This window comes from Anser brachyrhynchus, assembly GCF_964034855.1.
Source record: "Anser brachyrhynchus genome assembly, chromosome: 4".
Taxonomy (NCBI): Eukaryota; Metazoa; Chordata; class Aves; order Anseriformes; family Anatidae; genus Anser; species Anser brachyrhynchus.
Window position 1 is genome coordinate 30575017 of NC_137698.1, and position 27018 is coordinate 30602034.

The following is a 27018-nucleotide window of genomic DNA, read 5'->3' on the forward strand; positions in this document are numbered from 1 at the left end:
TTCCACAGATTTTGTCTTTGATCTGTTGGATCACAATATCAATAATTTACAGATCTTTCATCAGCATAACCCAGTCAGTTTTCAGAAACTTTCCCACCACGAGCAAAAATGCTTCAAAGTCCTTTTAACATTAAAATTTAATGGTAAAAATCAAGAAGAACTAGATGAAGATTGAATTGTTTCTTGCCCATTTTGCTGCTTCTAATCTCTTCTCCAACAGTCTAAGCAGTGCACAAGTAAAATTAATAAAAGGTAAAATCAGACTTCATTTCTTGTTAAATTACCATCATGTAAGGGAAAGGGAAGGGCTGGTTATACTATTTATACTTATTAAAAGCTTTTAAAAGTAATTTAAGTGATATGTAGGAAGTTCTTAATGATTCACATGTTACATGCATACATTAGAACACAGATTTGGAAGTTAAATCAGAAGGATGCTTCCCTAGCAGATTTCTTTCTTCCCATTTCCAAAGAAGAAAATTTTCCATATACACTGCATGAAACTGGCATAACTTGCATACACTACTACTAGAAATAAATGTCTGTATCTGATTTGATTAAAAGTACTTCTCTGACATGAACAAATTAAACCAAACGCTTCTTTGTTTGACTTACCAAATGGTGGGAGGTCTTTGACGGGCACTTTCTTGCGAGAGGGATAAAGAGATACAGCAGGGACCTGCAATGCTTGGTTTACTTTATGTTGCTGCTGCTGCTGCACTTTCTGCTGGATTCCTGCCCTGGGAGCCACCGGTGATGTTTCGGATTTTCCAGATCGCTTGTCTCCTGTATTCTTTGGCACTTTGCAAGAAATGGGAGAAAGCAAAGAATGACTACTAGCTACAAATATAGTGTGAGTTTCAACCTGAGAAATGTAAAGCCCTCCAATTAATAATTAAAATGTACTCATATACTGAATTAATGAATGTAGATATATCTTAGATATATCTTGAGAGAACCAAAGAGGAGGAAAAGAGGGGGAGATTTAACTCCATTTAAAATACGTACTTTATCAAAGATTGTACATATTTTAATATATGTAACTTTCTCAAAATAAAACTCTTACACAATGACTACTGATGTAGTTATCAAAAATGTGACCAGAAGTCAAGCTGAGCTATCATAAGGATGACAATTTGTTTAGGATAAGCATAATTGCTATTATAAAATTAGGGTATATAATCACATTATAATTAGCAATTTTTTTGCTACCCTGAAGCAAGGACATAAGATACAGTATTCTCTCAAATTAAAGTGCAACTGATTTCCAGCTGCCACCAGGTACAGTCCTTCATGATGTCTCATAGACATCATTTTCAGCGGTAATGTTGTCTAGTTACCATTCCCAATGATTTCCTTGCAGAAGAAACAGAAGTATATTTAACAGCCTCCTTACAAACCATACCAAATGTCAATGCTCACATGTGTTGGTGGCTGGCTCACACTGCAGAGATAGGGTCTGGAGGCTCTCTTCATCCATTTCCAGATCCAAGTTTGAGAGATACTGCTTTACTTTTCGTGCCATCTGAGCATCTTCATACAGTTTTTTAGCATTAAGGAAAGAGCTACGACGGACACGCTTTTTATGACCCCCCGTTTGTGCAACATCCAGCACGGCTGCATTCGTACTGCCCTGGCTGAGAGACCTGGAGTAAAGGAATGGGGGAGAAAGAAAGGAAAAGCATGACTTAGTCCAAACACAGTATCACTTAACAAACATGAAACATGCAAAAGATTGCATGAATGTCAGTCTATGGTCAAAGCTCACATGCCTCATTCCAGTAAGTCAAACAGCTATAACAGATAGAAGGATGAGGATCAGGAAATCTTTTTACTTGGTTACAGGCATTATTTAAATTACGTAAATATTTTAACCTGTTCTGCTCCAACTAGGCAGTATCACTTCACACACTGAGAAAAGCATTCAAGCTAGTTCTCTCACATAAGCCAGTTACTCAGAAGATTGGAGCATTAGGAAAAGCTCATGCAGCAAGGCAATGCTGACAGAAGACTGTAGCTGAGGTTCATATTTAAATACGTGTAACAGAAGGCATTTTGAAAGCTCCCTAAATACTTCTAAAATCAGACCATATACAAAACATATAGCCCAGCTTTATGGAATAAAACTTCCTTGAAACTTCATACATTGAAATAGCTTTTTGGTAAATAAAATGATCAGCTAGTTCATGATGAAATAAAAGTCATGCACATTTTCATGTATGTATGTCTATATGAAAGCTATGCATTGTTCCTGAATTGTTAAGTGTAAAAATAATGGCAACATTGTAATGTGAAAAAAGTTAGTTTAGCAGATTTGTGAGTTTTAGCATTTGTACTTGTGCTAAGTGCTTATTAGGCATAAGAAAGTCAACAGCAATTTTTCAGCAGTTGGAAACTTGCAATTCTATACTTTCCCTTTTAGTGAAAGTCATTTTCTTTGGCAGTTGAAATTGTAAGTGTGGGGGGGAGAACATCCCACTGATATCTACAATCACTTATAAATATTTTAGTTTTTGTGTTTTAATCTCAAAAGCAAAAGCAATCCTGGCCTAAAACATATCATCAGTTTAAAAAAAAAAAAAAGTGGGTTAATGGAAGAAAAAATGTCAAAGCACCAGAAAATTAAAGATAGCAAGTAGGAAACAATGCAAATGATAAGGGAAGAAAATGATAAGGGCTGTGTGTTGTCTCCAACCACTTACCCCAAACTCCTCCACTTCTTCTTCCTGCAAGTGAGAGCCAGGAAGAGTAAAGCATGGGTTTAAGAGACAGAGAAAGATCACAAGCTCAGAAAGAAAAAGACCAGACCCAAGGACAAGCAGTTCTGGAAGCCCACAAACATTAAAAAGAGCCTTGACTTGGGCAGTCAGATATTATAAACTCTTCTAGTTCAAATTAAGAAAAAGAATATGCAATAGGCTGGTCTAACATGAAGCCAAAGATCATTCACTCCACATTTTCTAACATCACTAGCTTAAACTATTTCAGATACAGTCCCATTTCTATTTAATCAAAACAATAAGGCTTTCACACATTGACATTTCAAACAGACTAATACATGTGTTCAGGAGAGTGTTTTCCTCTCCCTCCCAGTGTTGGAAGTTCTTATTATTATTATTTTATATATATATATATAAAATAACTATCAGCTAAGAAATAATATAAAACATTTATTTATATGTATATATTCGTAAACAGAATTCAGTGATTTCTCCAATTTTAGAACTGGCTTTGATATATACAATACACAATCTTAGTAATTTGTTAACAAGAAAAAAACTCCTCATAGTAATTCAGTTCAGCACGAAAGAGGTAGAGGCCAGCCATGAAACTGAAAAACTTTCTGCGCATACAGAGCTCACTGAACTACCACCGAGGGCCTGCTGATAGGAAAATAAGTAATATAATTTTTCTTCCAAGTACATAGAGGGGCATTTGAAAAGCACCTTTTTCACCTAGCTTTCCCTCAGTTGAGAAAAGCTCTGCCTTACACAACAAACTTACCTAGTTCTAAACATTAAAGCAGGATCCATGTTAACAGATGCCATGCGACCAACATGGCGTATTTCCTTCGCAATCATTCTCAGCTTCTCAAAGTTGACCAAGCCCTCCACTTTTGAATCGTTTCCTAGAATCAACAACAATTAAGATCATCATTTATCACGTAGCAAAGTTGGTTCTCCTTAGCCAGTAAAAGATGATGTACTTCTGCTTTTACCTTCATGAAGGAATGTAAGGTCTTTTTTGATAACAGGAAACAAGGGAATAATAGGGGGCTGCAGGTTTTGGCTGTTAAGGACATTACGATATTTTGCCATATTCCTAGATGGATCAAACAAGTCCTGTAGATCTTGAAACAGTTTTTCGTACTTGCTTGGAAGCTTTTCCCAAGTAGTTCGGAGCCTTGCAACTGGTGCCAAATTCAGGCCACTTGAAACAACAAAAAAAAGTACAAGAAGTTCAAGAGGAATAGAAAGAAAAAAATAAATCCTAGAAAAGGCCGTGTTAAATTTTGTATGGGAAAAATACCAACTATCCAGAATAGTATAGCATAGCAATGTTAATAAAATAACAACTGAAAACTTCCTTTTGCCAGCATGTATTACAGAGCAATTAATTTCATTTTTATAAAAGCTATAAAAACTGAAGGTATCTGTATGACGTAATCAAAAGCAGATATAAGTGACACTTGTAGAAATTCTCTACAAGATTTAATTACCTGCACTTATTCTAACTACTTTGGAATAGCATCTGAATTGGATAACAATATCATAATACAGAAGTACCTCAGACTGGCAGAAAGAAAAAATCTACCTACTTCCTATTTACATGGTGATAGCACAGTGACCCAACTTCTTGCTGCAATAATCCATCTGACTTTGTTGTATCTAGATCAAATTGTTATAACAGACTCTGTATATGAGGCTATTCTAAAGCTGTAGCTGCTACAGAAATGTTTTCCCCTCCCTTAATGACATCAGCAAAGGGTGTATATTACACAGCGGCTAGCCTGTCTTGCTATTCATTTCTAACTATCAAGAAGCTTGCTATCTAGAACCTCTCCCTCATTCAAGTTCTTGCTAGTAGGCAGGCTGCTTATTTGTTACCGACGCCTGCTGAAATAACTGAGCTAAATCTTTAGATTTTTATGTCTGGCAGATGCTGACTGATTATTAACAATGCATCCTTGACTTTGGAGTTTGCCATGTTTCATTGGATAGTATTCAAGCCCAATGATCTTCAGAACAAATGTCACAGTCAGTCTGTTGATTCAATGTGGCATGGGCTTTTGCCAGACACTCATAAAATTGTCATTTATAATGCAGCTTGCCCAAGCTTTTTCGTAGGAGGCAGTATTTAATTTTTTAGGTTTCTTTTTCCTGCATAACCTGGGAGACTCCAAAGGAAAGGAGAACGTTTTACAAATGCATAAAACCACAAACATTAGAATTTCCTGCTTTTTTTAATTTTACTACAGTACTACTAAGAAAGGTTTCTGTTTGAGATTTTCAGTACTTTTTTGTTCTTATTAAAAGATCTTTATTTGCAGCTTATCATGTAGCATTGTGATCCGTTATTGACTATTATCAGAGTTTCATCCAAGAAACTGCTGATACAAAGAAAACCACAGTTAACATATCATGTCTCAATGAATTCAAGATACTGGGAACTATAAAACGAGCTTCCTTTTGGAAAATAACCCATTCATTTATGATAACGTTATCATTCTTCTTCATATACCTGATTTTTTTTGGTCTTTGTTTTTAGGTAAGTGTAGTAGCTTCTCTACTGTCATGTTGACAGTGCCTCTAGCCTCACTGTCTTGAGCAGTAAGTACAAAATCAGTAGCATTCCTAATAATATTTTAGCAAACATTTCCATGTCAAGTTCAGATTTCTGGAAAACACTTTCCTTATTGCATTGTCAAGTGCTGAGGTTAGCAGTATGAATTAGTTTACTCTGTTTAATACATTTTTTAAAAACTGACATAAATAAAGCTTTGTTTTTTATTTAGAATTTATTCAGAATTACAACTATTAAGGTGCAATACCTAATGATAGCAAACATCGAGTTGAAGTTCTTGCATTCTCTGCAGTGTAGTGCTATCTTAATGAAATGCTTGATGATTTTCATCCTTTTCAGCTGGTTGGTTTCTCTTAGAATCTCAGAAGCTACCCAGAATGTTTCTTGATTTATTACTTCTTCAAACTTTTTTAGATTAGTGCAACCTGTTTTTGATTTCAGTTTAAACAAGTCATCTATGTATTCTGTGGGTTCAATGTTACGGAATAGCTCAAAGTTTCTCATGGAGAGCTGAGTAGCCACCTCAACAGTACTGAGCTGCAGTAGGGAAATTTGACTCTCTCTTAGTAACTCTTGAGCATCTTCATCTGAACAAAGGGTTTCTGTTTCCATGTTGTTCTTCAGGTAATACCTATAAAAACAAAATTCCAAAACAGACTTGATCGAATATACTCAAATACTAGTGAAAATTAACGACCAGTTGGCATCATAGAATAAATTGAATTTCAAGACACTTAGATATTAATTAGAAGCATAAGAGGTGATTTCTTGTAAAGAAACAGAATTTCAGTAATGAAATAATGCTCCTATTAACATTTTTAATAAATAATAATGCTCCTATTAACACAATTTAATAAACTGGCATAGTCAACTTTAGCTCACAGTGTCTAATCTCACCTGCCACTTAGCTGTATCCTGTCAGCAAGCTTGGATAACTGATCAGGAAGCCTCCTTTGTTTGATTACACCCTCAGGTGTGACAGAGACTTCACATAGTGAATATGCATCAGGGGTTGCAGTGAGAGCAAATTCCCTGATGGCTTGGATGACCACTTCTTTTGCTGTTGTGTCCTTACTGATCATGATGTAGCGACTTTGCTGATCTGCCTTGAAAACCCTCAGAACTTGATCTGGTAAGTCTGAAAAACAATTACATACAAGGTATGCAATTCAGTAATGCAGAAAAAAATTAACGGTATAAGAACAAGCAAAAATATTGGTCACATTGAATCAAATTATAAATTATTACTCTTTATTTCAGTATCACTGTTTCACCTCTCCCATTCTAATAGAATACTTTGTTGTTGTTGTTGTCTGTGTGTTGTTTTGAAATGAAAGACTAGTTCTATAAGCTACCAGGTTAAGAAGAAGAAATTAGGCTATCAGTGGAACAAACTATGAAAATATGTAAACATTTGCAAAGTATGGACAGATAAGCTAATATGCAGCCCAATTTTCGCAGGTGTTCAGTGCTGGTAAGTTTCATTCAAGCCTGAGAAAAATCAAGGACAATCACAACACTACCCTGTGCACTGACATATGATCAAATTAAGTGATAGGAGTGTCAGTCTTCTTAAGGATGCTTTTAAGACACTTAGCTACAAGTCTGACACTCAGCTACAGTGCCACACACAAAGGGAAGAAATTACCGATACAAATAGCTGGAAGACGTGGGTGTAACGGCCAGCTGTATACATAAATAAGCTGCAGTAGCATTAATGCATCCAAGTATTTAACTACCAAAATAGACAATCCTTGATATGTTTAACTGATAATATTAAATGTAATAGATAGTTTTAGCTCTTAATTGCTAAAATATTGGCACAGAGAGCAAGCTTTCGGAGACAGAAAAATTTTCTAAATATTTGAGTTCCAAATACTGTTTCAAATGTTTGATGACAAACCCTACAGTGAACACCTACAAGGCAGCTGTTTTTAGGAAACCTAGAAAATCATCAGCCTAACAGCAAATGTTGTATTTGCTATCTCCATAATCTTGTTAATGGTTTGAAGTCTAGATGCATTATCAGCTGAAGTTTCTTGATTATCATGGTATTATAAAGAGAAAACAAAGAGCTAAAATAGTACTGCTGTCCACCAGTGGACTTTATTTTTAAAACTTTTAACTGACAAGATAAAGTACTTTCTATTTATTTATTTTAATTTCTTCCCTTTATTACAAATAACCTTTTCTTGGTTTTGGCATAATATCTGGTCATCTGTTCTTTCTTTGATTAACATTTATTTATAAAGATCATAAAGGTCATATGAACAAAAAAATAGAAAACAATAGAAAGCCTTCTGAATCTACAGCCAGAAGTGATAACTATTTTTAAAGATACTGAAAAAATAACAGCTGCTAGATGAAAACATTCACTTTGATACAACCACAATCTTATTTGACAGCTTATGATAAAGAGACCTGAATGTGCATAACGTGTGGTAACATGTTTTAAGTTACTACAAAAAGATCTATTCAGGAACAGAAATCTTGTGACAAAAGAAGCAAAAATGTCATCCTTCTACTGCTCCATGTCTTCAACATCATCATTTGGAAAGCAGTAAGATAAACCTCTCTCACATGACTTGGCTTACATGCCACAAGGGCCACTTATGCTTAAACATTTCAGTTTACAAATTACATTACGCCCATAACTTTTAAGCTCACATGAGTATGTTTGCAACTTGAGAAACACTAACATTCATGCACATTAAAACTGAGTGATTATATTATAATTTACACACAACATGCATCAGTGTAGGCCAATGTTTAGCCATTTCCAAGTACTTGAGTAAAATCTATACTTATTTGTTTTAAACCAATTTTGATTACCTGAAGAAGAATACAGAGTAGAGCCTGAAATCATTTCTACATTTTTTGACATTGTGGGAAAGGCAGATGCCAAAGATGCAGCCATTCGAAGAAGCTACTAAAAAGAGCATGCTCTCTAGATCCTGTTAAGTCTTGCCATTACAGAAATACTTGCCACTCAAAGGAATGATGTAAAGATGGGAAACTTCTGTACACAATACTAAGGTGGGAACTCACTTAATACTCACAAACAGCAAGTATTTTGTGCAAAGAGAAAATAACTTCAGTGATCCAGCAGAGCAGGTTAATATGAAGAAATGTAGAGAAAAACAGAGTACCATCATCCTTCTACTGTATATTACCATCAAATTTCTCAGGATGCAAACCTAGCAGAGCTGGTAGCAAAAGCACTACACAGAATACAGAGAAGTTTACAAGCAACAGAAATTACTACAGACATAGCAATGTCAGCAAGTTATTCAGTACAATGGTTTTTTAAATAAATCAGCACTTGAAGAGAATTGTAATCATCCACTTCACTCCTTTTCAAAAAAGGAAACTGGAACGAAGAGAGCAATGTTTTATGATAGGAATCTAGTCACTTACATAGCTTGTATGGGGTGAAAAAAGTAACAATAACTGACAGCTCATCATTACTATATTATTTTGACTTACAATCAAACAGAGAAGAGAAATCAAAGTATTATTGACTGTTTGAACATTAAAAAATAAAACTTTACAAGTATATTCGAAAAAGCCAGTGCAAATTGGAAGAGAAACTAAAATGACTCCCTGCAGATTTCAAGCTAAAAAAAGTGTTCTTATTTCCTCCTCAAAGACTATCCTTCTAAAACAAGTTGTTTTATTCTCTGTCCTGAGGGATATCCCCCAAAGCCTCAAAGGACGGCCACTCTACTACTATTCTCTTTCTTCTCCAGTGCATTCAATTTAGCACAAGCTGCCTCCATCTGCAGCTTTAATTTATGCTAACATAATAAAAGAAATTAAAATTGTAGGCTTTAATTTTTTTCTCTGTCTTTAAGCATACAGTGGTATAATTCAACTCTTGCAACCATCCCTAAAGCCCTTAAGGTATATGTTTTTGATTGCATACTCCTCTTTCCCCACCCCCCGGCTTCCCAGCCAGGAAAAAAAAAATTACACTTACAAAGTCCTTTAAAAATATTCAGTGCATGGACATGTGTGTGCGTTTTAAGAAAAAAAAGAAGTAATTACTTACTACATTTTCTATAAAGACAATGCAAAAGCTGCGGTAATAGTGAAGCAGGGGCATTACATCATTTTCTATCTTGCTTCCCCAAAGCAAAAGCCAAACAGTAAAACATCATTTATTTATTAAAATTCTCTGAACTCCATCTGCAACTGAAGGATATTCAGAACTGCAATGGCTTTTCTTCTTGATAAATGGGATTTGCTTGAATCCTGAGAAAACACTCCCCATAGCTCTAGTAGTGAGCCATTTGCTGTATTCAGCACATTATGAGAATGTCCGGTCTAGGTAAGTGGCAAGCTGGAGAACTGACTTTCCACCCATTTATAGATAAAGTGCTGACTAAATAGTCACGCACTTACTGAAATATCTTCAGTGTTGGAAACTGTTATATATTTTTAATCTCACAACTAATCTTCCCACTCTCCCAGAAGCAACCTTAGACACCGGAACAAAACAAAAATGAAACAAAAACCACACACCACTTTCTTGTAGTCTTCTTCTCTAGTGCTCCCCCCAAATGAGATGAAGCGATGCTCAGTATTGCAGTTTCAAGAGTAAAAACTGTACCAACTTGGATAGTACGTAAACTGATATTTAAGCACTGTCATTTTAGGTAAGGTTTGAAATCCCTCAGACTTCGGAAGGCACTGAATTGTTGGTTCTGTTTTTGAGAAATACTCTTAAGTATTAGACTAAAACTACCAAGTGTCTGCACAGCTATCGTCACTAGGTCCTTCTCCAGCAGCTACCTTTTAACAACAAAAATTTGGATACCTGACACAGAGAAGGTTTCATGTTAAGAACCTTCTTGCAGGCAGATTAAGAGCCCAAATCCCTCCCCCTCCAGGATAGCCAGCTAAACGCTTCTGATATGATAAAGCTCTCAAGGTTCTCATTCTCCTCCTTTTTCACTCTCGCTCCTCTCCCAACCAATACTTTGTTCCTCTCTGCTAAATACAGTGGTTGATTTTTTGTTTTGTTGTTGTTTGTTTTTTAGTATTTCAGAATGGATTTTAAATCACTTTATATACAAAGCATTCAGCATATAGCTCTAGACTCTTCTAGAGAAGGGGAAGGGCAACTAAAAGGCAACTTGAAAACGCTGTCCTTTACAGATGTAGTACAAGATTGTATAAGAAGTTAAGAAGCCTGTTCAGAAAAAGACTGAAACAAACAACGTGTCCAATGTCCTTTCAATTTAATCTAAGCTTATGATCTCCCATGTTGTTTCAAAATACTGCAGTCTTTGTAAAAACTGTTCTATCAGGGCAGACTATAAAATACAAAGCAAAAAAAAATTTTCACTGGCCAAGAGTAAGACAGTAAGAGGCATTCTGTGTACAACACACTTCAAGAACATTCATCTGTACGCATCTGGGTAAAGCATATTGGAGCAAGGTAACAAATCCTAATTCATACACGGCTAATCTGTGGGTGACAGTGTACAGTTAATAAAAACTTCATATATACTTCAAGCTCTGGAAACCCAAGAAAAATAAATTTTTTAAAAAAAGTAAATTCTATGGTGTAGAACAGCCCCTCACCTGGAGTTGTATTGAAGTCCAAGATGCGGTGATGGGACTGCAGTAGATCAGGGTTACTGGATGACAGGGTTCCACTGACAGGTAAAGCAGGAGGAATGTGCTTCGTTTGCCTCAGTCCTACAATGCTGTCATCCTGAGACTGGCCAATTCCAATGTCACTGCATCCAGAAAGAAAGAAAATCAGCACTTACAAACATTCAGAGCTTGGGCCATAGTAGTGGCACGTGGGGGTTTCTATAATACATTTTCCACGCTTTGAGGAATTGCTGTTTAGAAGTTAATATTCTGCAGACAGCAGCGCTTGCTGTCTAGATTTGTCAACAGCACCCAAATGTCCACTCACCTTGATCAGACCTGCCTGCTCACACTGACAGCAGATGCTCATGCTCACCACTAAGCTCTGAGGAGCTGCTACACTTGTCATATTTTCATTATTTTTATCCCAAGGGCCAAGATCTTTATTCAAAAGATGCATCATCATTCCTGCATCATCCCAACTTTGACTAGTACTGCTGTCCCCTCAAAGCCACTGACAACTGAATCTCATAGATCTTCCACCCCATCACAAACAGGATTTGCAACTGTATTTCGGGAGTTACTGTAACCATAGAGCAGCCTAAGATCTCTCAACAGACAGATAATGGAGGATTGTTGAGCTCATCCATTTCAGCCTTCCTACCCTGTATCACCTTCTCAGAGTTCCTCTTCACTAAATATAACTGAAATGACACCAGCTGACTTGGAAGGCTACAGAACATATCCACAGGTGGGTGCTACTGGTATTCCCTCCAAAGTGCCTAACAGGTGCAAATAAAGCATTCTGTAATAAAAGTGAACGATTTTGTCTATTAAATTGTGAAAGGCAGAGTCTCAAAGGTCAGTAGTGCTAGATGGATCAGAGACAGAGCTATCATCCTACTATAGCAGGAATTAATCTGCTTATTGCTTGGAAGCTCATAATCAGCAAGAGAAGGAGAGTGACTGCTATAGGACATTGAGGAGCTAGGTGTTGAACTTTTCTACAAATTCAAACATCATGTTTTAAATTTCAAAAAAAGTAATGTTTCTAAAGTTCTTAGCTTTCCCCTAAGTGTCCATATATTTAACTGGAAAGTAGTTACTCAGTTTACTCTATTTTTAAAATTTAGAACTCACTCTGACTCTGATTTCAAGTTATGCAAACCAGAAATTAACCCCCAAAATTTCAGCACTAGAAGACTCCACACCCCATGAAGATATTTTGCCTAGTGATGAGGACAGTCTAATTTATTTTGTGGGTCAAAGGAAATTGCTTTTTTTTTTTTAAAAAAAAAAAAGGCATTTCTGTTACTTTCTGTATACACTTGCCATGCAGGGAGATAGCATGAAGAAATTACTTCCCTGCTGAATAACAATGTGATAGAAAGGATAGTGGAATAGCAAGTGTCCAATTGCTTCAATATAAAGCATGCTCTGCATCCCACTGAAGGGCTGCAAATAGAGAGGAGAGAGAGGGGCTCTCTCTTCATCTGGGATGTTCCACTCTGGGCCAGGCAGAGCTCTGCTACAGCTGGAGGTGGGAGCCACATTTAATCCTTATTTGAAGCAAAAACCTTCTGAATCTGAAGGGGCAACAAGTACAGAAGCCAGAGAGCTTATGCAGTGGCTGCGGCCAGAGGCACACTTCAAGAGATGCCTCAGAGCTGGCAGAGAGAAGATTTCACAGTAGCTCCAGAGGAAATGGTGCTATTTGCTCAACTTCGAGAGTTTCTTGACGTTATCAGACTAAAAAGCAAGACTGAAGAAAGGCATTATCTCCTGCTCAGAATTTGTCTTTGTCACTACTTTAAGATCTCACGAAGCTGACAAACTCTAAGAGTTAGCTCACTAGCTTAAATTTTTTTTTTTATTATTTTTTTTAAGATATGTTCTAGAGACACTGAGACACCTGCAACATTCACCTTCAAGAAAAGGTGGACAGTTTCACCTCATAAGCTGGCCAGCTGACTCATGAAGTCTTTAAATACCTACTTTAATAAGTAAATCAGCTTTTCCATCCCACTTGATTTTTTTTTTTGATTTTTTTTTTTGAAAATGTGAGAATAGGTAAAGTCCTTTAATAATGAATGGTATTGCATGTATTAGGAAGAACGAGACAGAAGTTTCTACAGAACAGGAAGAAAAGCACAAACAGGCAAATCTACAGCTACACATCTCTATGCAGAAACTGTGCAGACAGACAACTGAACGTCAACAAGCTTTGCAGACAAACTGCTATATATAAAACGCACAAAGTAAAGCTAGTGAAAGGACAATAAAATAGGTCAAGTGTACTGTTTTTCTAACTCTTACCCAAAGAGGTCCCTGAACAGAAAAAGTGCACAAAAATGAAAGGAATCAAAGAAAAAAGTGAAACCAACACGAGAATTTTATGCAAAAGCTATGAATAATGGTGAACAATGCAAAAATCACACCCAAGACGATGCATGGCTCATCACAGGAACAAACATACAAGGCCCGTGAAACAAAAAGAAAGTTGTAAAGACAAACAGCATAAAATGAGGATTTACAGATTCTCCTCTACTGAAACCCATCTGCATCAATTTGAGAAAGATTCATTACTTGTATATAATCGTTTACAATCCATAAACCTTTACGTCAGTAACATCCTATTTATTCTGTTGCTAATAAGTTTCAGAAGAGTATTAATTTTTTGAGTGGGAATACCTAATAAACTTTTTTTTTTTTTTAATGATAGCAGGAAAAAATCCTAGATTTTCAGTATAGGTGTCTTTTTCATGAGTTTACATAACATAGATGTTCCCCAATGGTATGCCGGAAAGGAAAATACAAGAGAAAATACTTATTACACATCGGCTACCCTCTACAATTCATTGCCATTTTCATGTTCCTCCCATTGATGCCATCTGTCTTGGACAAGAACCAGATTCCCATAAAATCATATAAAGCTCATTGTTTCTGAGTTCCTCATCAGAATCCCATTTCTAAAAGGTGTTCATAGAATAAAAGGTATCAGAAACCAGATTTAGCTTTATTCTGTCGGAGAACCCAAGTTAGAATTTTAACCTTAGTCTCCTTTATGGCATCATGCATACATTCTTATAGACCACTGGAATGCGTATAGATTGGATTTACTACTTCTACCAGCAATTTGCAAGCAAAACTGCTTACGGAGTTAGTATGAAATTAACTGCCCAGGATACTTCCAGTTAATAGTTATCTTAAAAGAAAACACAAACCAAGAAGAAGTATTTATGCCATTGCTGTATAAGAATTAAATATATTCCTATTGACGTCACAAATTGCATTGTTAGCAGCCTATTGTCATTCAAATATTCAGACTAGCATTTTCCAGTATATTTTAGAAGATACAAAAGTGTTTTGTAATAATTAAAGAATTAACAATTCTTTAACAAAATAAATTTTTGTTTTCTAACAAAAATAATTAAAGAATCGCAACAAATTTTAAGTATCATGAGAAGTTTTTAAAAACATAACACGATGCAAGTATTTAAGAAAAAAACACTCACTTGTATGGTTTCTGAGGCAGAATGCTGATTCGAGTCTTGTCAAGTATCTTCTTTAATTTATTTCTTCCCCCAACTGTGTTGGCTTTACTTTTCTTATTTACTTTTTCTAGTCCTATTACCTGCTCCACATCAACAGCAAGGTCTGGGATAGAATAACGGCTCGCCTTTTTAATATCACCAATTTTAGGCAGGTGGGGAGCACCATTTCTTTTTTCCTCGGACAACCGTGTTAAAAGTTCTTTAAAAACTGCACAAGAGAAAAGAGTGGAAAGAAGAATAAAAATGTAAAAAAGACTGTGCACCTGACCAGTGTAATATAAATTGTTATAAAAAAATGTTTAGCACATTCTGTTAATTCACGTATTAACTGAATTTAGAGATAAGACAATTTTATTTTTTTAAAAAAGGACACTACTTTTCTGTAATAATCAGGAAATTGGCCCAGCTTGGAAAAGAAATACACTAGATGACCACATGGTTGCTTGGATGGCGTCAGCAGAAGGAATTTGATTTTTCAGTCTAAGGACATAGACTTCTGCAGACTAGTAGCATGCATAAGAGTACACTAGACAAAAATGACATAAGAAAATTAACCACCGTAAAGGAAGGTTTTAAACTGATGGCCAGCAATGAAAGCTCACAGACAGGCAACAGTTAGCAACAGGATCAAAAGTCAGAAATCAGAATGGAAACTAACAAAGTCATAAAACAAACAAAAAATGAGAAACTATGAGAATACTTAAGAGACATCTTGGACGTTTGATATGGCTGTTTTGTCCACCTGCCATATGTACAAGAAAACTTGAAGTCTTAGAAGGCCAACAGACTGGGTATAGCAAAATTCTAACCTCAAAAGGCTGAACTTATTACCGCTCCCAGTTGTCTCCCACAGCTCTCTAACAAAGAGTCATCTATGAGGCAGGCACAACTGATGAATTTGTTAATCAGTTCTTCTTCAACTTTGCACTTCACAAAAGTGACAATATATTTAAATACAAACAAAACCAATCTGGCGATCAAGTCAGACATTCGGAGAAATAGAAAAGGTATTCATAGATAAATGGGGAAAATTATCTGATGATTTGGTTTGTAATGATGAATGTACTTCTCAAAGATAATGAACCTGTGCTAGGACAGACTACAAGATTAATACTGGAGGCTACATAAAAGGTATGCGCAAATGCCTCCTGAATTTCAGAAAGCAATAAGAAAGGGTATTTTTGAATGTTTCTAAAGAAAACAAGGCCACTGCAATGGGTCTAGTAGAGAACATACCAAGAACTAGTGATATGTGTACAATCTTGTGTGTTGGATGTTGAGGTAAGGAAGAACTTAATTATTTACACATCTTTGTAAAGAATAACTTGTTTGTACAGAAATAGTATAATGTGTTTTTGAAGAAATGAGAGAATGATTTTCATTTTAGGAAGAAGAGAAGCCCTCTGTATTCTCAACAGCTCCCTCCTTATTATAAGTGGAAAACCACCATAAAACAGGGACGCATATTAAGACAGGGAAGGAGTAAGAAAAAAAAAGAATAATCAACTCAGGGATAAGGTTGGGGATACTAGGGGTTTTGATAAGATAAGCTAAGAAATAAAATGAATGTCAGCCAGCTGGCACTTACTGAATAAGTCTATGTTAAATATACAAAAGCAATTTGCTTTGAAAACAAAACAAAACAAAAAGAACAAAATCATTGTTTCTTTGGTATTCTCTGTGAAACTGATGATTAAAAATACAGAATTGTAGAAAAAGTGAGAACAATGGCGAGCAGCTTAGAATAAGTATTCAGAGCAAGGCTTTTACTCATATGTATGTATTCTTTTTGTCCTTAACAATCATCCATTCCTCCAGAAGTACACAACAAATTACTAAGAGACCTTAAAAACCAAAAATAATGGAGAGTTAAAGAAGAGCAAAGGAGAAACAATAACCATACTGTACAGAAAAGGAGTTTGGGGGCTAGAGAGAAATTAAATATAGGTGGGAAGATGCTGTTAAGAAATAGGAAACTGGTTTGGGGATTTGTTGATAAGGAATATTGCATGCAATGCACAGGAAGTAACTGTTCTGCTCTGATACTCTACCGTGATTTCGGTATTTGGAGCAAAGCAACAAGATTAAAAACTGAGAAAGCAAAATTTATGAAGAAATTACTTTTAGTTTTAAGACTAAAGCAACACATGATACTAAAAAAAAACAAGAGTTACAAAGAACACATACATAGAGAAACAAGTACATAACTGCTAAACAAGCACATACAGATGAAACATTAGAATCTTTACTGCACAGGAAAAAAGTCCCCAGGAAATAGATTTGACAAATGTCTTTTGGAGATAACCTAAGCATATTTAACCATCAATTAATTCAGTGACATCCTGTGGAAATATTCTGTCCTACTTATTTGCAATGAAGAACCTCATCCTGAAAGAGGTATTTCGGGAACATATCACAAAATTATGTTAATAATCCAAGTGTCCAGTGGTAAAAATTAAATAAAACAAACAAATTGTTTATTTCTTATGATGGTAACTGAGCTCCCGAGCTGCTTAAAGACTCCTTCATGACTTCGTAAGTACTTGTAAGAGAGAGAGAAAAGATTCGGAGGGTAGTGAGATTATCATCACCTAGCTGGTCGGAAAGTTTTTATTAACCTTGTTACACTCACAAGGCACAGACTGAAAAAGTATGAGCATACGCCATTGACACATTAAAATCACCAAACAACTGAACTTCCAAAAAAGGCTTCTTTCTAGAGGAAGGACTGTTACACATATGGACATGTTTTATAACTGCAAGCTAAATGGTTACTGCAGTTCCTCTTAATCCAAAAATATGCACTTGTGAGAGTCAAGTGACTTCATATAGGATGTTATTTGAAATTTTTTCTCTACGATTTTGAACTCTGACTCTTTAGAAGCTGCAAACCTCCTTTTCCTATTCTTCCCACCTCCGAAGTATTTCAAACAATCATTTTAAGTCATTTTCAAATGTTTTATGTACAAAATTAAAAATTCCATCTAAATTAGAACACAAGTTAGCACGAAGTGCACACCAACTTACCAAATAAATTGGTTTTCACAGTGATAGACAGATGAGTGTTATTTCTAAGGATTTCCATGGCTTTTGACAGCTGAATGTTTTCAAAGTTTTGACCATTCACTTCCAGTATCTAAAAATAAAAAGAGGTAGTTATTTTTATTTAGTGAAGAGAAAGGGGGGGAAAAAAGTGGAAAAATAAAACATTTTAAAATTACATACCTGGTCTCCACGTTTCAAGCCTGCTTCTGTAGCTTTGCTACCAAAATCGACACTGTCAACAAAGATGCCAAATCCCTTTTCTGACCCTCCCAGCAAGATAAAAGGCAAAGGGGCTTCTCGAGATGGTTTTGTTAAGGTTATCAGTCTTCGTTTCGCTTTAGCAGCACAAGCAATATTTAACAGCCTCAAATGTCCACCCATTTTCTATAAAAAAGAGAAGCATAATGAGTTATATGTAATAGACTGCTCCCCACTATCTAAAACTGTCAGAAAAAATCATTCTTACCTCCCTCTCCAAATTGTTCTCAAATTCTTCCAGAAATCGAGTCATAGCAGGATCTCCTTCAAAATCATTGAAGTGATTGTTCACCCACAACAATACTACCCGTGTAACCTGAAAATTAATCAATAATTTAAGTATTTCCCAAGAAAGCCCAGATCAACACTATTGCTAAGTCCTTTAAAAATACTGCTTCTTAAAGCTTCTCTAAGCTTCCATCAGGATCCTAAATACTATATACCCAAACTTCACTGTTATGCAACCATTTACCATGAGGAGAGAATGAAGTATAAAAATTGCTTAAGGGTTGTATTTCATATAGATTACTAAAAGTTAGAAAATTAACGCTGGCTGTACCAAAGTTGTTTGAGCAGGGAATAGAGCACACACAGGTATGAAGCACTAAATTAGATCAATTTCTGATTTGTAACAACAATTTCCTGTCCACATACATTTCCAAATCTGCTTAATTCTTCAAGCACACGATTACAAAGCTTCCTTTTTTTTTTTATTGGCTCTTGAAACTCACAGTAGTTGAGATAAGCCACCATTAACTTCATTAGGCATTTGCCCGTGTAAAAGAGTTATTGTATGTTTACAGAGGCAGGAAAAAGGAGCTATTGTAAGAAGCAGGAAAGAGGTCTTAACAGCAAATACATGTAATTCTCTTCCTTACATTCAATCTTTTGGTTTACACCTCCTCCCTTCTCTTCATCCCCTAGCTCCCCCATTCAACTATAATTATCAAGTTCAGAAGAATGTTAGCTGGTATTTTACAGTTTGTTAGGGAAGGAAAAAAAATGATACTATCAATTAATATTCCTGAACAGTAAAGCCACAAAACAAGAGCCTTTCTTTTTCTATTTCTTTTTTTTTTCTTTCTTTTTTTTTTCCTTTTAAATATATACTCCCACTGAAATTTGATCTTTAGATGTGATTTGACCTGGAACATCAGCAGCACTTGTCCTGACAAAGTAGAATATTTTTGACCTTTAGAATTAAGATTGATTCATGCAATTTTCAAAAAGCTCCTTAATCAAAAATGGTTGCTCCACTCGATGTTCTCAAAAATACAGGTATATTTCTTCTGCTGGGGAACCAAGTCAATAGGGAAAAAAAAAATGAACATTTCAAGAACTGGAGCTTAGAACAGAATCTCATATAAATTTTAATCACACAGCTAGCCACTGTCAGTTCTTGGCCTCTGCACAAAACCTAAACCTCTTATGCTAAAGATCTGCGACAAAGCATCCAAAAGCAAACTCTGCTACCCTCATGGGAGCTGTATGGTTTATTGTGTTTATGCAGTTTCCAAGCGGGTTCCCTTTTGTCCTGAAAAACAAATGAATTCAGAAGACTTGCTGAAATTCACGACCAATCTAATCAACTACTATAGAAGTCCTAGAGAGATTAGATTTCTAAAAGGAGATAACAGCATAGTTTCTGCACTACAGCTTCCAGCCACAGGGAAGTAGGCTAGGGGTAGCACTCCTGGCATATTTGAGACATTTTCATCTTTAAAACTGAAGATGAACTTCCTTTCTGTTAAACATCTGTGTTGAAAATGAAAAAAATGTGGATCACATTGGAAGACCCAGATGATGTCTAGTGAAATTTGGGACAACTACAATTTTTAAGCAAAACAGGAAGTTGCAAGCCATACCACATCATATATTTTAAAATACTTCAGTATCAATGCTGCTTTCAAAGTAGGGACTTCTTGCTGCACCCAGCAGACACTGCACTGAAAAGAGTTGAACAGTAACTTCCAGAAGAATGCCCCTACTCGTATTTCAACCAGGAGAGCAGCTCTAAAAAACGGTTTAAGTTATGTCAAGTACCCTAGTTGTAGGGAAAATCATAAGCAAGATTAGATCTCAAATGTCCCAGTCTATCACTGGCTACCGATGGTGCTTCATAAGTTTTTCTCACCCCTTTCCCTCTCCTTTGCCAGCCCCTAAACCAGACAGACAAAATCTTCCGGGTCCTGTGTTCCCCACTTACTTATCCTTTGCTCCTCCCAAGCTATTCCAATTTTTGCCTTTCCTGCATGTGAACCAATCAGCGGTTCTGTAAGGGCTGACCGATGACAGAAAGGGTTGGCTCTTGAGATGGCAGAACAAGAGCTGCTCTGTTTCCAGACCTGATACCAGCAACTGTGGTTGCTCATGCTTTTAGAGGCTATGGGGATTATCCATGGAGGACAAACAAAATAAGTCTAAAGATGGTATTATAGATCTGAAGGTCTAGCAGGTCTGTGCTGAACAATATTAGCTGCAGCTTTCCAGTGTACATAGCAGTCAGATTTTCACAGGAACAGTGAGCATTTCCCTGAAGCAAAGCCTTGCCTCTCTGCCAAACGTAAGGTCCTTTCTCCAACGTGCAGACAAACTAGCACTTCTAGTAGAAAAATACCCAAATATAAATAAAAGTTGAAAACCAAAATTTTAATATTATTCCCCTAGCTTAAAATTTGAAAAAAAAAAAACTTTTTTTTTTAAACTAGTGTTTTACATTTGACAAATACATACACTCGAAGTAAAGCATTACAGTGGGAAGCACAGTATAGTCTCAACATACAGTGTGCTTCTATCAGTGTGCCAAAACTGAATACACAGGGCCTCATTCTTATCTCATGATAGTTTTGACTGGGGAAGGGACTGTTTGATTGTTGTCTTGTATTTCTTTTTTTTCCCTAACACTGTGTAAGGCTCAATAGATTAGATTCTTAACAGTGGCTCTATTTTACAGTATCTTTATGTAAGGATAAATTATCACCAAATGTTTGCCAAATTGTGTTAATTACTATTATGTATAGACAACAGGACTCAGTTACATGCTCAAATTTCAAGACACAATAGAACTACATTAAATGATATTAAATAAAAATGCTAATTACTGAAAAAAGCTTTCCCTATACTTACAAGCAACTAAGTTAAGTAGTAATAACACAGCAAGGTAAATTATGGCTAATTTACCTTGCCTGAACAAGTTTGTACTTAAAGTACAATAAGAAGAAATATTTCTGTAGTTTTATCCATGCATTCTGTCACTAAAATTGTCTTCTTCAGTCGAGTCACTCAAAAAAATTTTATTTTATTCTTAGTAGCTTATATTTTCATGCACATAACAAGAGTATAAATTTTAGGGGATTTTAACCTTATCCCTGAGGCTGGGGTCATTGAACCACTCCAACAACTTCTTCCCCACTTCCATTGGGCTGGAAAGAAAGGTCCGATACGTCAACAGGAAGTCTTCTATAAATGTTGGGTCTACCACGGAGTGTTCTTCCACCAAATGCATTGTTAACCTTTCAGCTGTTCCCTAAATTAAAAAAGAAAGAAAAAACACTTAAAAATTAAAATACATTTTCAATAAATGAAATTTTTTTTCTTGTATCATATTGAAGAATTACACTAGAAAGAACAATACTGGTATCTACTGACTGATGAGATAAGCAAAGCTTCTGTAATTAAGTTTTATAAAAATCACTTCGTTACTCACGTGTATAACTTTTTAAAGTAGAAAAACTAGAAATTTTTACTTTCAAATACATGTTATCATACATATCTCATCTAATCCTGAGCCTTATTTGCCAAGTGCAGAAGTTTATAGAATACAGACCTTTGCAATACTCTTCCCCTTTTGCTTTTACCTTGATGACAATGTGGCCTTTTCTTGTTCCAGTGCGATCAAGCTCCCTGTGCTCCTTAACCATCACAATCTCCCCTTCCTCTTCTACCTTCTGCATGTTCTTTTCTACTTGATTGAGGATACGGCAATAATCTTGCTGGGCTATACAAACAAACTGGAAAGAATCATCACGCACCAGTATTAAAAGGTAAAGTCTTCAGGAAACCATTTAGACTTATGATGCAAGCATTCTATTAGTAGAAAAGGTAAAGAAGGTTCTCAACCTGCGGTTGGCCAAATCTGTTATTCCAGCAGTTCAGCTGGAATAAGCAGATGAATACACGGTATTTCCAATACAATCTTGTAATCAGAGGAGCCTAAGATTCATCAGAACAAAATGACTTAGCATTACCAGCCATTTTTGCTTAGCTGCTTAGATCTCCCTGCTTAATAATATTCCTAGTACCTACACTATCCAAATATAATTAAGACCACCCACTACAACTTGGAAAAAAATACACATACACTATGAATTGCAAATACTTGAGATTAAACTGTCTCCTTAAATTAACTTGGGCCATTAACTGAACGGAAATTAGTGGGTTTTTTTGATTGACAAGCTGCAAAATCATTATGTACCTACTTAGGACAAAGGTACAAGATTCCCAGAGATAGAATTTTCTTCTGCATTCTTCATAATTTATTTACAGAACTTTTCTATTTCCAGCAGCTATTAGTAGCTGAAACAGATCTCCTACTGTTTGGATTTGTTGCAGAACATTATTCTAACAAGATACGATTTATGCACTTATTGGCAGTTAGACTCCATAACACATTTCCACCGATTTCAAAGGGCATCTGATAGAAGCTAATTAGCCATCAGGACCAAGAAAAACACATAATTCACCCAGAGCTTGGCTATTGTCTTCTGGATGGGAAGAAGTAAGCAGCCACCACATATACAGATTAAGCTAGTTGTTTTATGCTATGAGAAGTGCTCCTTTACAACTGACTGTTTGTGTTATAGCAAAGGTCAAAACGTTTTTATTGAAAGGTCAGACTGGCTGAAACTAAAGCATCTTCTACTTTTCATCATGGGACAGATGTATTAGTCTAAGATTCAGTAGCTGAGTCCACTAAGGAAGAACGGCTCTTACCTGCAGAAGTAAGAGAGACTGTAATAGCTAACGGATCTTGAGATCTTACTAAAGGAAACTTTGAAGCAATGGATATATGCAGCAGGCTGCTAGGCCTTATGTTCTGCAGAAAGCACACAGACAAACCAATCCCACAAACAATCCAAAACAATCCCTATCCGGATGAAGAGAATTCAATTTCCCAGCCTGTAAGTACAAATAGCAGGAACCGCATCTCTTAAGTATTTCATGGGGTTATGCACTACAGATTTTACACATACACTCAGTTTGAAAAAAACTGTCTGGCTATTCAGTTGTATTATTTCTATATGTACATAATTTTGCATGTGTTACAGTTGGACACACTACCTGGCAGTCATCCACTTTGGTTCTCATCACCCCCTTCATATACTCTTTGTCCATGGTAGGGGAAACGCCAAAACTGTTTCCCATGCACAGTATCTCTGTTCTTCCATCAGGATACGTCACTTCCACAGAGCCATTCAAAATGACTGACCAGGAATCCAGCTACAAATTAAATGTTGCAGGACACATGAAGACAAAATCATTTAACATTGTAATACCATGCTATACAGATACAATCCCCACTTCTTCCCCCCCCCCCCCCCCCCCAAAGGAAAAGAGTTATTTTTTGGCACCTATTAAAAAAAAAATGTATACACTAGATTTTAAGCCGTTGAAATAAATTTCCCAAATCAACTCCAATAGACAGGAAGTATGTATGTTATGAAGATTATTTTCGTATGCTTTTACTGAATAAGAAATGTTGTGCAAGGGCTTAAACAAAAACTTTCAAAGGAAGAACAAGATGACACTTAATTTTGACACTTAATTTACCTGCTCAAAGTTACTTTTTTTTTAAAGCAAAAAAAAAAAAAGGACCATAACACTGTGGACTCTGGGATGTCTGGTATAACAGGGGAGTCAGAAGTAACTTCTACTGACCTCTTCTCCATCGTTCAGTACAATAGTTCCTGCTCTCTCCACAACTGCAAACACCATTACAGCACAGAGCTCTCTCCTCACTGACATTGTCATGTTGGCAAAAGCAGGCAATTGATGCATGAATTCCAGTAGTTGTTCTGAAGGAGAAAAAGCCCACTGAGTCGTGCATGTCAAAACAACAAAGCACAGCAAAGACAGTTCTTCAGAAAGATGCCTAAGGCTACTTAAGCTAAAATGCAGCACAATCGTTTCTGTATACTAATAAATCTTGTACAGTGGCCTGTTGTAATTACTGGGTATTTTGTAGGCACAGACTGGCTGATCATACCATCAATAGAAACCCTGCAAAGTAAAAGTCAGCATAATAGAAGAATTGTAATTTAATCGAGAGCTCTGAACACAGCCAATGAAACTGTAATTCTCCATCCAGCCAGAGCAGTAACTCCATTACGACTATGATTGGCCTATATAAAACACAGTAAGATATTAAGAAGGGAAATTTCTCAAAACTGAGCAACTTCTTTGGTAAACCCATCCATTCCATGTCCAGTCTAGGCATGTTAACAACAAAAGAGTTGTCATCTGGTGTATTTACAAAGATCCCCTAGGATGGGCCAGGTAGAATAGGATTACTGTCTTACAGGTGACTACTGCTGTTCTGGCTTCTGTATGTACTGGAGTTGCACTTATACTCAACTGTGAGCTTCTCCCGTATTTTGATGTTTTACATAGTCCATAGCTACACAGAGCTCATTTGTTCTTAATAGTCGTGCTAAGGAATTATATGCCCTAGAGGTTAGACGTTTTTGCATTTGTTCTCATCAAAACCTACTAGAAATAGTCAATATAACTCAATCTTTTTCCTAAAATTTTATTTATGCAGAATCACAGAATGGTTGAGACTGGAAGGGACCACTGGAGGTCATCATGTCCAACCCTGCTCAAGCAGGGACACCCTAAGCAGGTTGCCCAGGATCATGTCCAGGCGGCTTTTGAAGATCTCCAAGGAGGAGACTCAACAGCCTCTCTGGGCAGTGTTTGCCAGTGCTCCATCACCTGAAGCACAGTTCAGAAGTGTTTCCTGATGTTCAGAGGCAACTTCTTCTGTTCCAGTGTGCACAATGCCTCTTGTCCTGTCACTTGGTACCACTGAGAAGAGCCTGGCTCCACTGTCTTTACACCCTCCCTTCAAGTATTTGCACACATGGATGAGATTCCCCTTGAGCCTTCTTTTCTCTAGGCTGGACTGTCCCAACTCTCACAGTTTTTACTCATACAAGAGATGCTCCAGTCCATTCATCATGTCATAATCAACAAATCATCATTTAGGTATACTTTGATGAACGGAAAAAAGAACGAAAAACAAACAAAACAATCACACACACAAAAAACCACCTGCAACAGTGAAACAGATTAGATTAGAAATGGTAATTACTACAATTCTAATTCTAGCTTTGCTTTCTATGTATTAGTCTGTACATTAACATAGCAAATTAGTTTTAGTAGATTTATATTTATGTAAAGGTCTTATGGCTCCACTATTTATTATAAATGTTGTAAAAAACCAATGCAACTTAAAACAAAGAAACGTAGTAAGAATCCAGTAATGACACGAACATAAATTTTGTCAAATTTCTAACAATTTCCAGTAAGCAACAATGCTTACTTCATAAACCAGTCTTGATATCAATTAGAAGTTGAATGTTGAAACCTAAAAGGTCAGCACTGATAGCTTTCCGCCGTATCTTGTGCATTTTCCAGTTCTTTGGCTGTGCTCATTCATTGGCCTTTACAGATCAGCTTACAGAATACACACTAAACTTACCAACTACAAAAGCCAGCAACCAAAATAAAACCCCAAGCTCAAAAAATACATTTTTTGGTGAAGAACAAGTTTGATGGCATTTTGCTACTTTGTAATACTTACCAATATCATCATCTGTCCTGTCTATGGGGTCTTTCTCTAAGCAATCTCTAACAATATCTCTACTCATTAAAGGATCGGATGCTCTTTCAATGTCTTCTTCATCATCGTCATCCTCAGAATCCACTGCTGTCTCTGGCAACCCACTGAGATCCATATCACCAGCTTCACTTTCTGTAGCCTGAATTAATGCATATAAACAATTTCAAAAAAAAAAGTATTCAAACGTGTTCTTCACTGCTCTAGTTTCCTATTTAATATACAGAAAAATTCTACCTAATCTGTCAAATGAATTTTTGTGTTGCTTTTTTCTTCACATTTTTTTTAAAACAATAAACCATTTACCAACACCAAAACAACGTTAAACAGGGCTTTTAACATGTTTCAATCAGCCATATATAAACAGGATTTATCATAAATTATTTAATTAGCAGGTCTTGGGGGAATTGTAGGCAGTTTATTCCAATAAATTGCTCCTTGAAATAGATCACTTATTTTAAACAAACAGATAATTTAAAACATATTCTGTTCCCATCCCAACATTACATTTTCAGACATTTATGAATGCAATATTATCTTACGTAGGCAGTCTGGGGAAGTAAGCACTGCATCAAAATGCTTCAAAAATTTTGCTCTCTCAGTAACCTAAAACTGCCTGTTGTTTTTTGTTTTGTTTTAAAAAGATGAAAACATAGTCCACACATAGCCTAAGGTCATTAGGACAGCACCTAAAGGTAAATACATTTTAATGATACTGTTTCAAGACTGAACATTTAGTAAACCCTACAAACACTTGTCTATCATGGCTGATGAAGTTGCGCTTTCTCAGAACCTGATTTAATGCCACAGCAGCTGCCAAGGCTCAGCTATCACAACCTTTACGGAAATGCAAGATTTTAATGAAAGTTTTACAACATGGCTTGACAAATCAAGTTTCTCAGACATTATATGAATGCAAACAATGCATTCATGTTTACTTTAAAAATCCTGCATGGGACAAACAGCAACCAAAGCCTGTTTGATCGATCTGACTCCCATAAATTGGTTTAAAAAAAATTAGGTCACCTTCCAAACACAGAGAAGGTAAGACAAATTATGTTTGTATTTTTATAGAATGATCTTCCCTACTTCTGCCTGACTAGATGTGGCTGACTATGTTACTTTAATGCCATCATACACAGCCACCTAATGAATGGCAGCATACAGCTGGAGACGGATCAGGTCAGCTAGTAGCATTATTAAACACTTCTGCCCTACAACACCACAGAAGCTTTGTAATGGGGTCCTGTTAGCATGAAAAGCATCGTACCAGCACCTACACGATATTCAAATTATTCTCATTTTGTTTTTAAAAGAAAAAAGTGCCAAGCATTTCCTAAACAGGGGAGAGAA

The 27018-nt window shown here is 36.2% G+C and overlaps 1 protein-coding gene across 9 annotated transcripts in view; it reads right to left on the reverse strand.

Moving 5' to 3' along the window:
• RAPGEF2 (Rap guanine nucleotide exchange factor 2) overlaps positions 1–27018 on the reverse strand; it is a 183443-nt gene that overhangs the window by 11803 nt on the left and 144622 nt on the right. For 8 of the 9 annotated variants that reach the window (XM_080589661.1, XM_080589657.1, XM_080589656.1 and 5 more), the window contains 17 exons: positions 25630–25807; positions 23703–23839; positions 23106–23264; positions 21623–21775; positions 21127–21291; positions 17974–18081; positions 17688–17891; positions 17490–17598; positions 14424–14670; positions 10894–11051; positions 6202–6442; positions 5552–5935; positions 3719–3930; positions 3505–3628; positions 2703–2726; positions 1423–1646; positions 616–801 (listed from right to left, as the gene is read on the reverse strand). In XM_080589661.1, coding sequence (XP_080445787.1) covers positions 616–801; positions 1423–1646; positions 2703–2726; positions 3505–3628; positions 3719–3930; positions 5552–5935; positions 6202–6442; positions 10894–11051; positions 14424–14670; positions 17490–17598; positions 17688–17891; positions 17974–18081; positions 21127–21291; positions 21623–21775; positions 23106–23264; positions 23703–23839; positions 25630–25807 — 3013 coding nt within the window. The remainder of the gene's footprint in view (positions 1–615; positions 802–1422; positions 1647–2702; positions 2727–3504; positions 3629–3718; positions 3931–5551; positions 5936–6201; positions 6443–10893; positions 11052–14423; positions 14671–17489; positions 17599–17687; positions 17892–17973; positions 18082–21126; positions 21292–21622; positions 21776–23105; positions 23265–23702; positions 23840–25629; positions 25808–27018) is intronic. The other variant, XM_080589659.1, reaches the window with a different exon arrangement.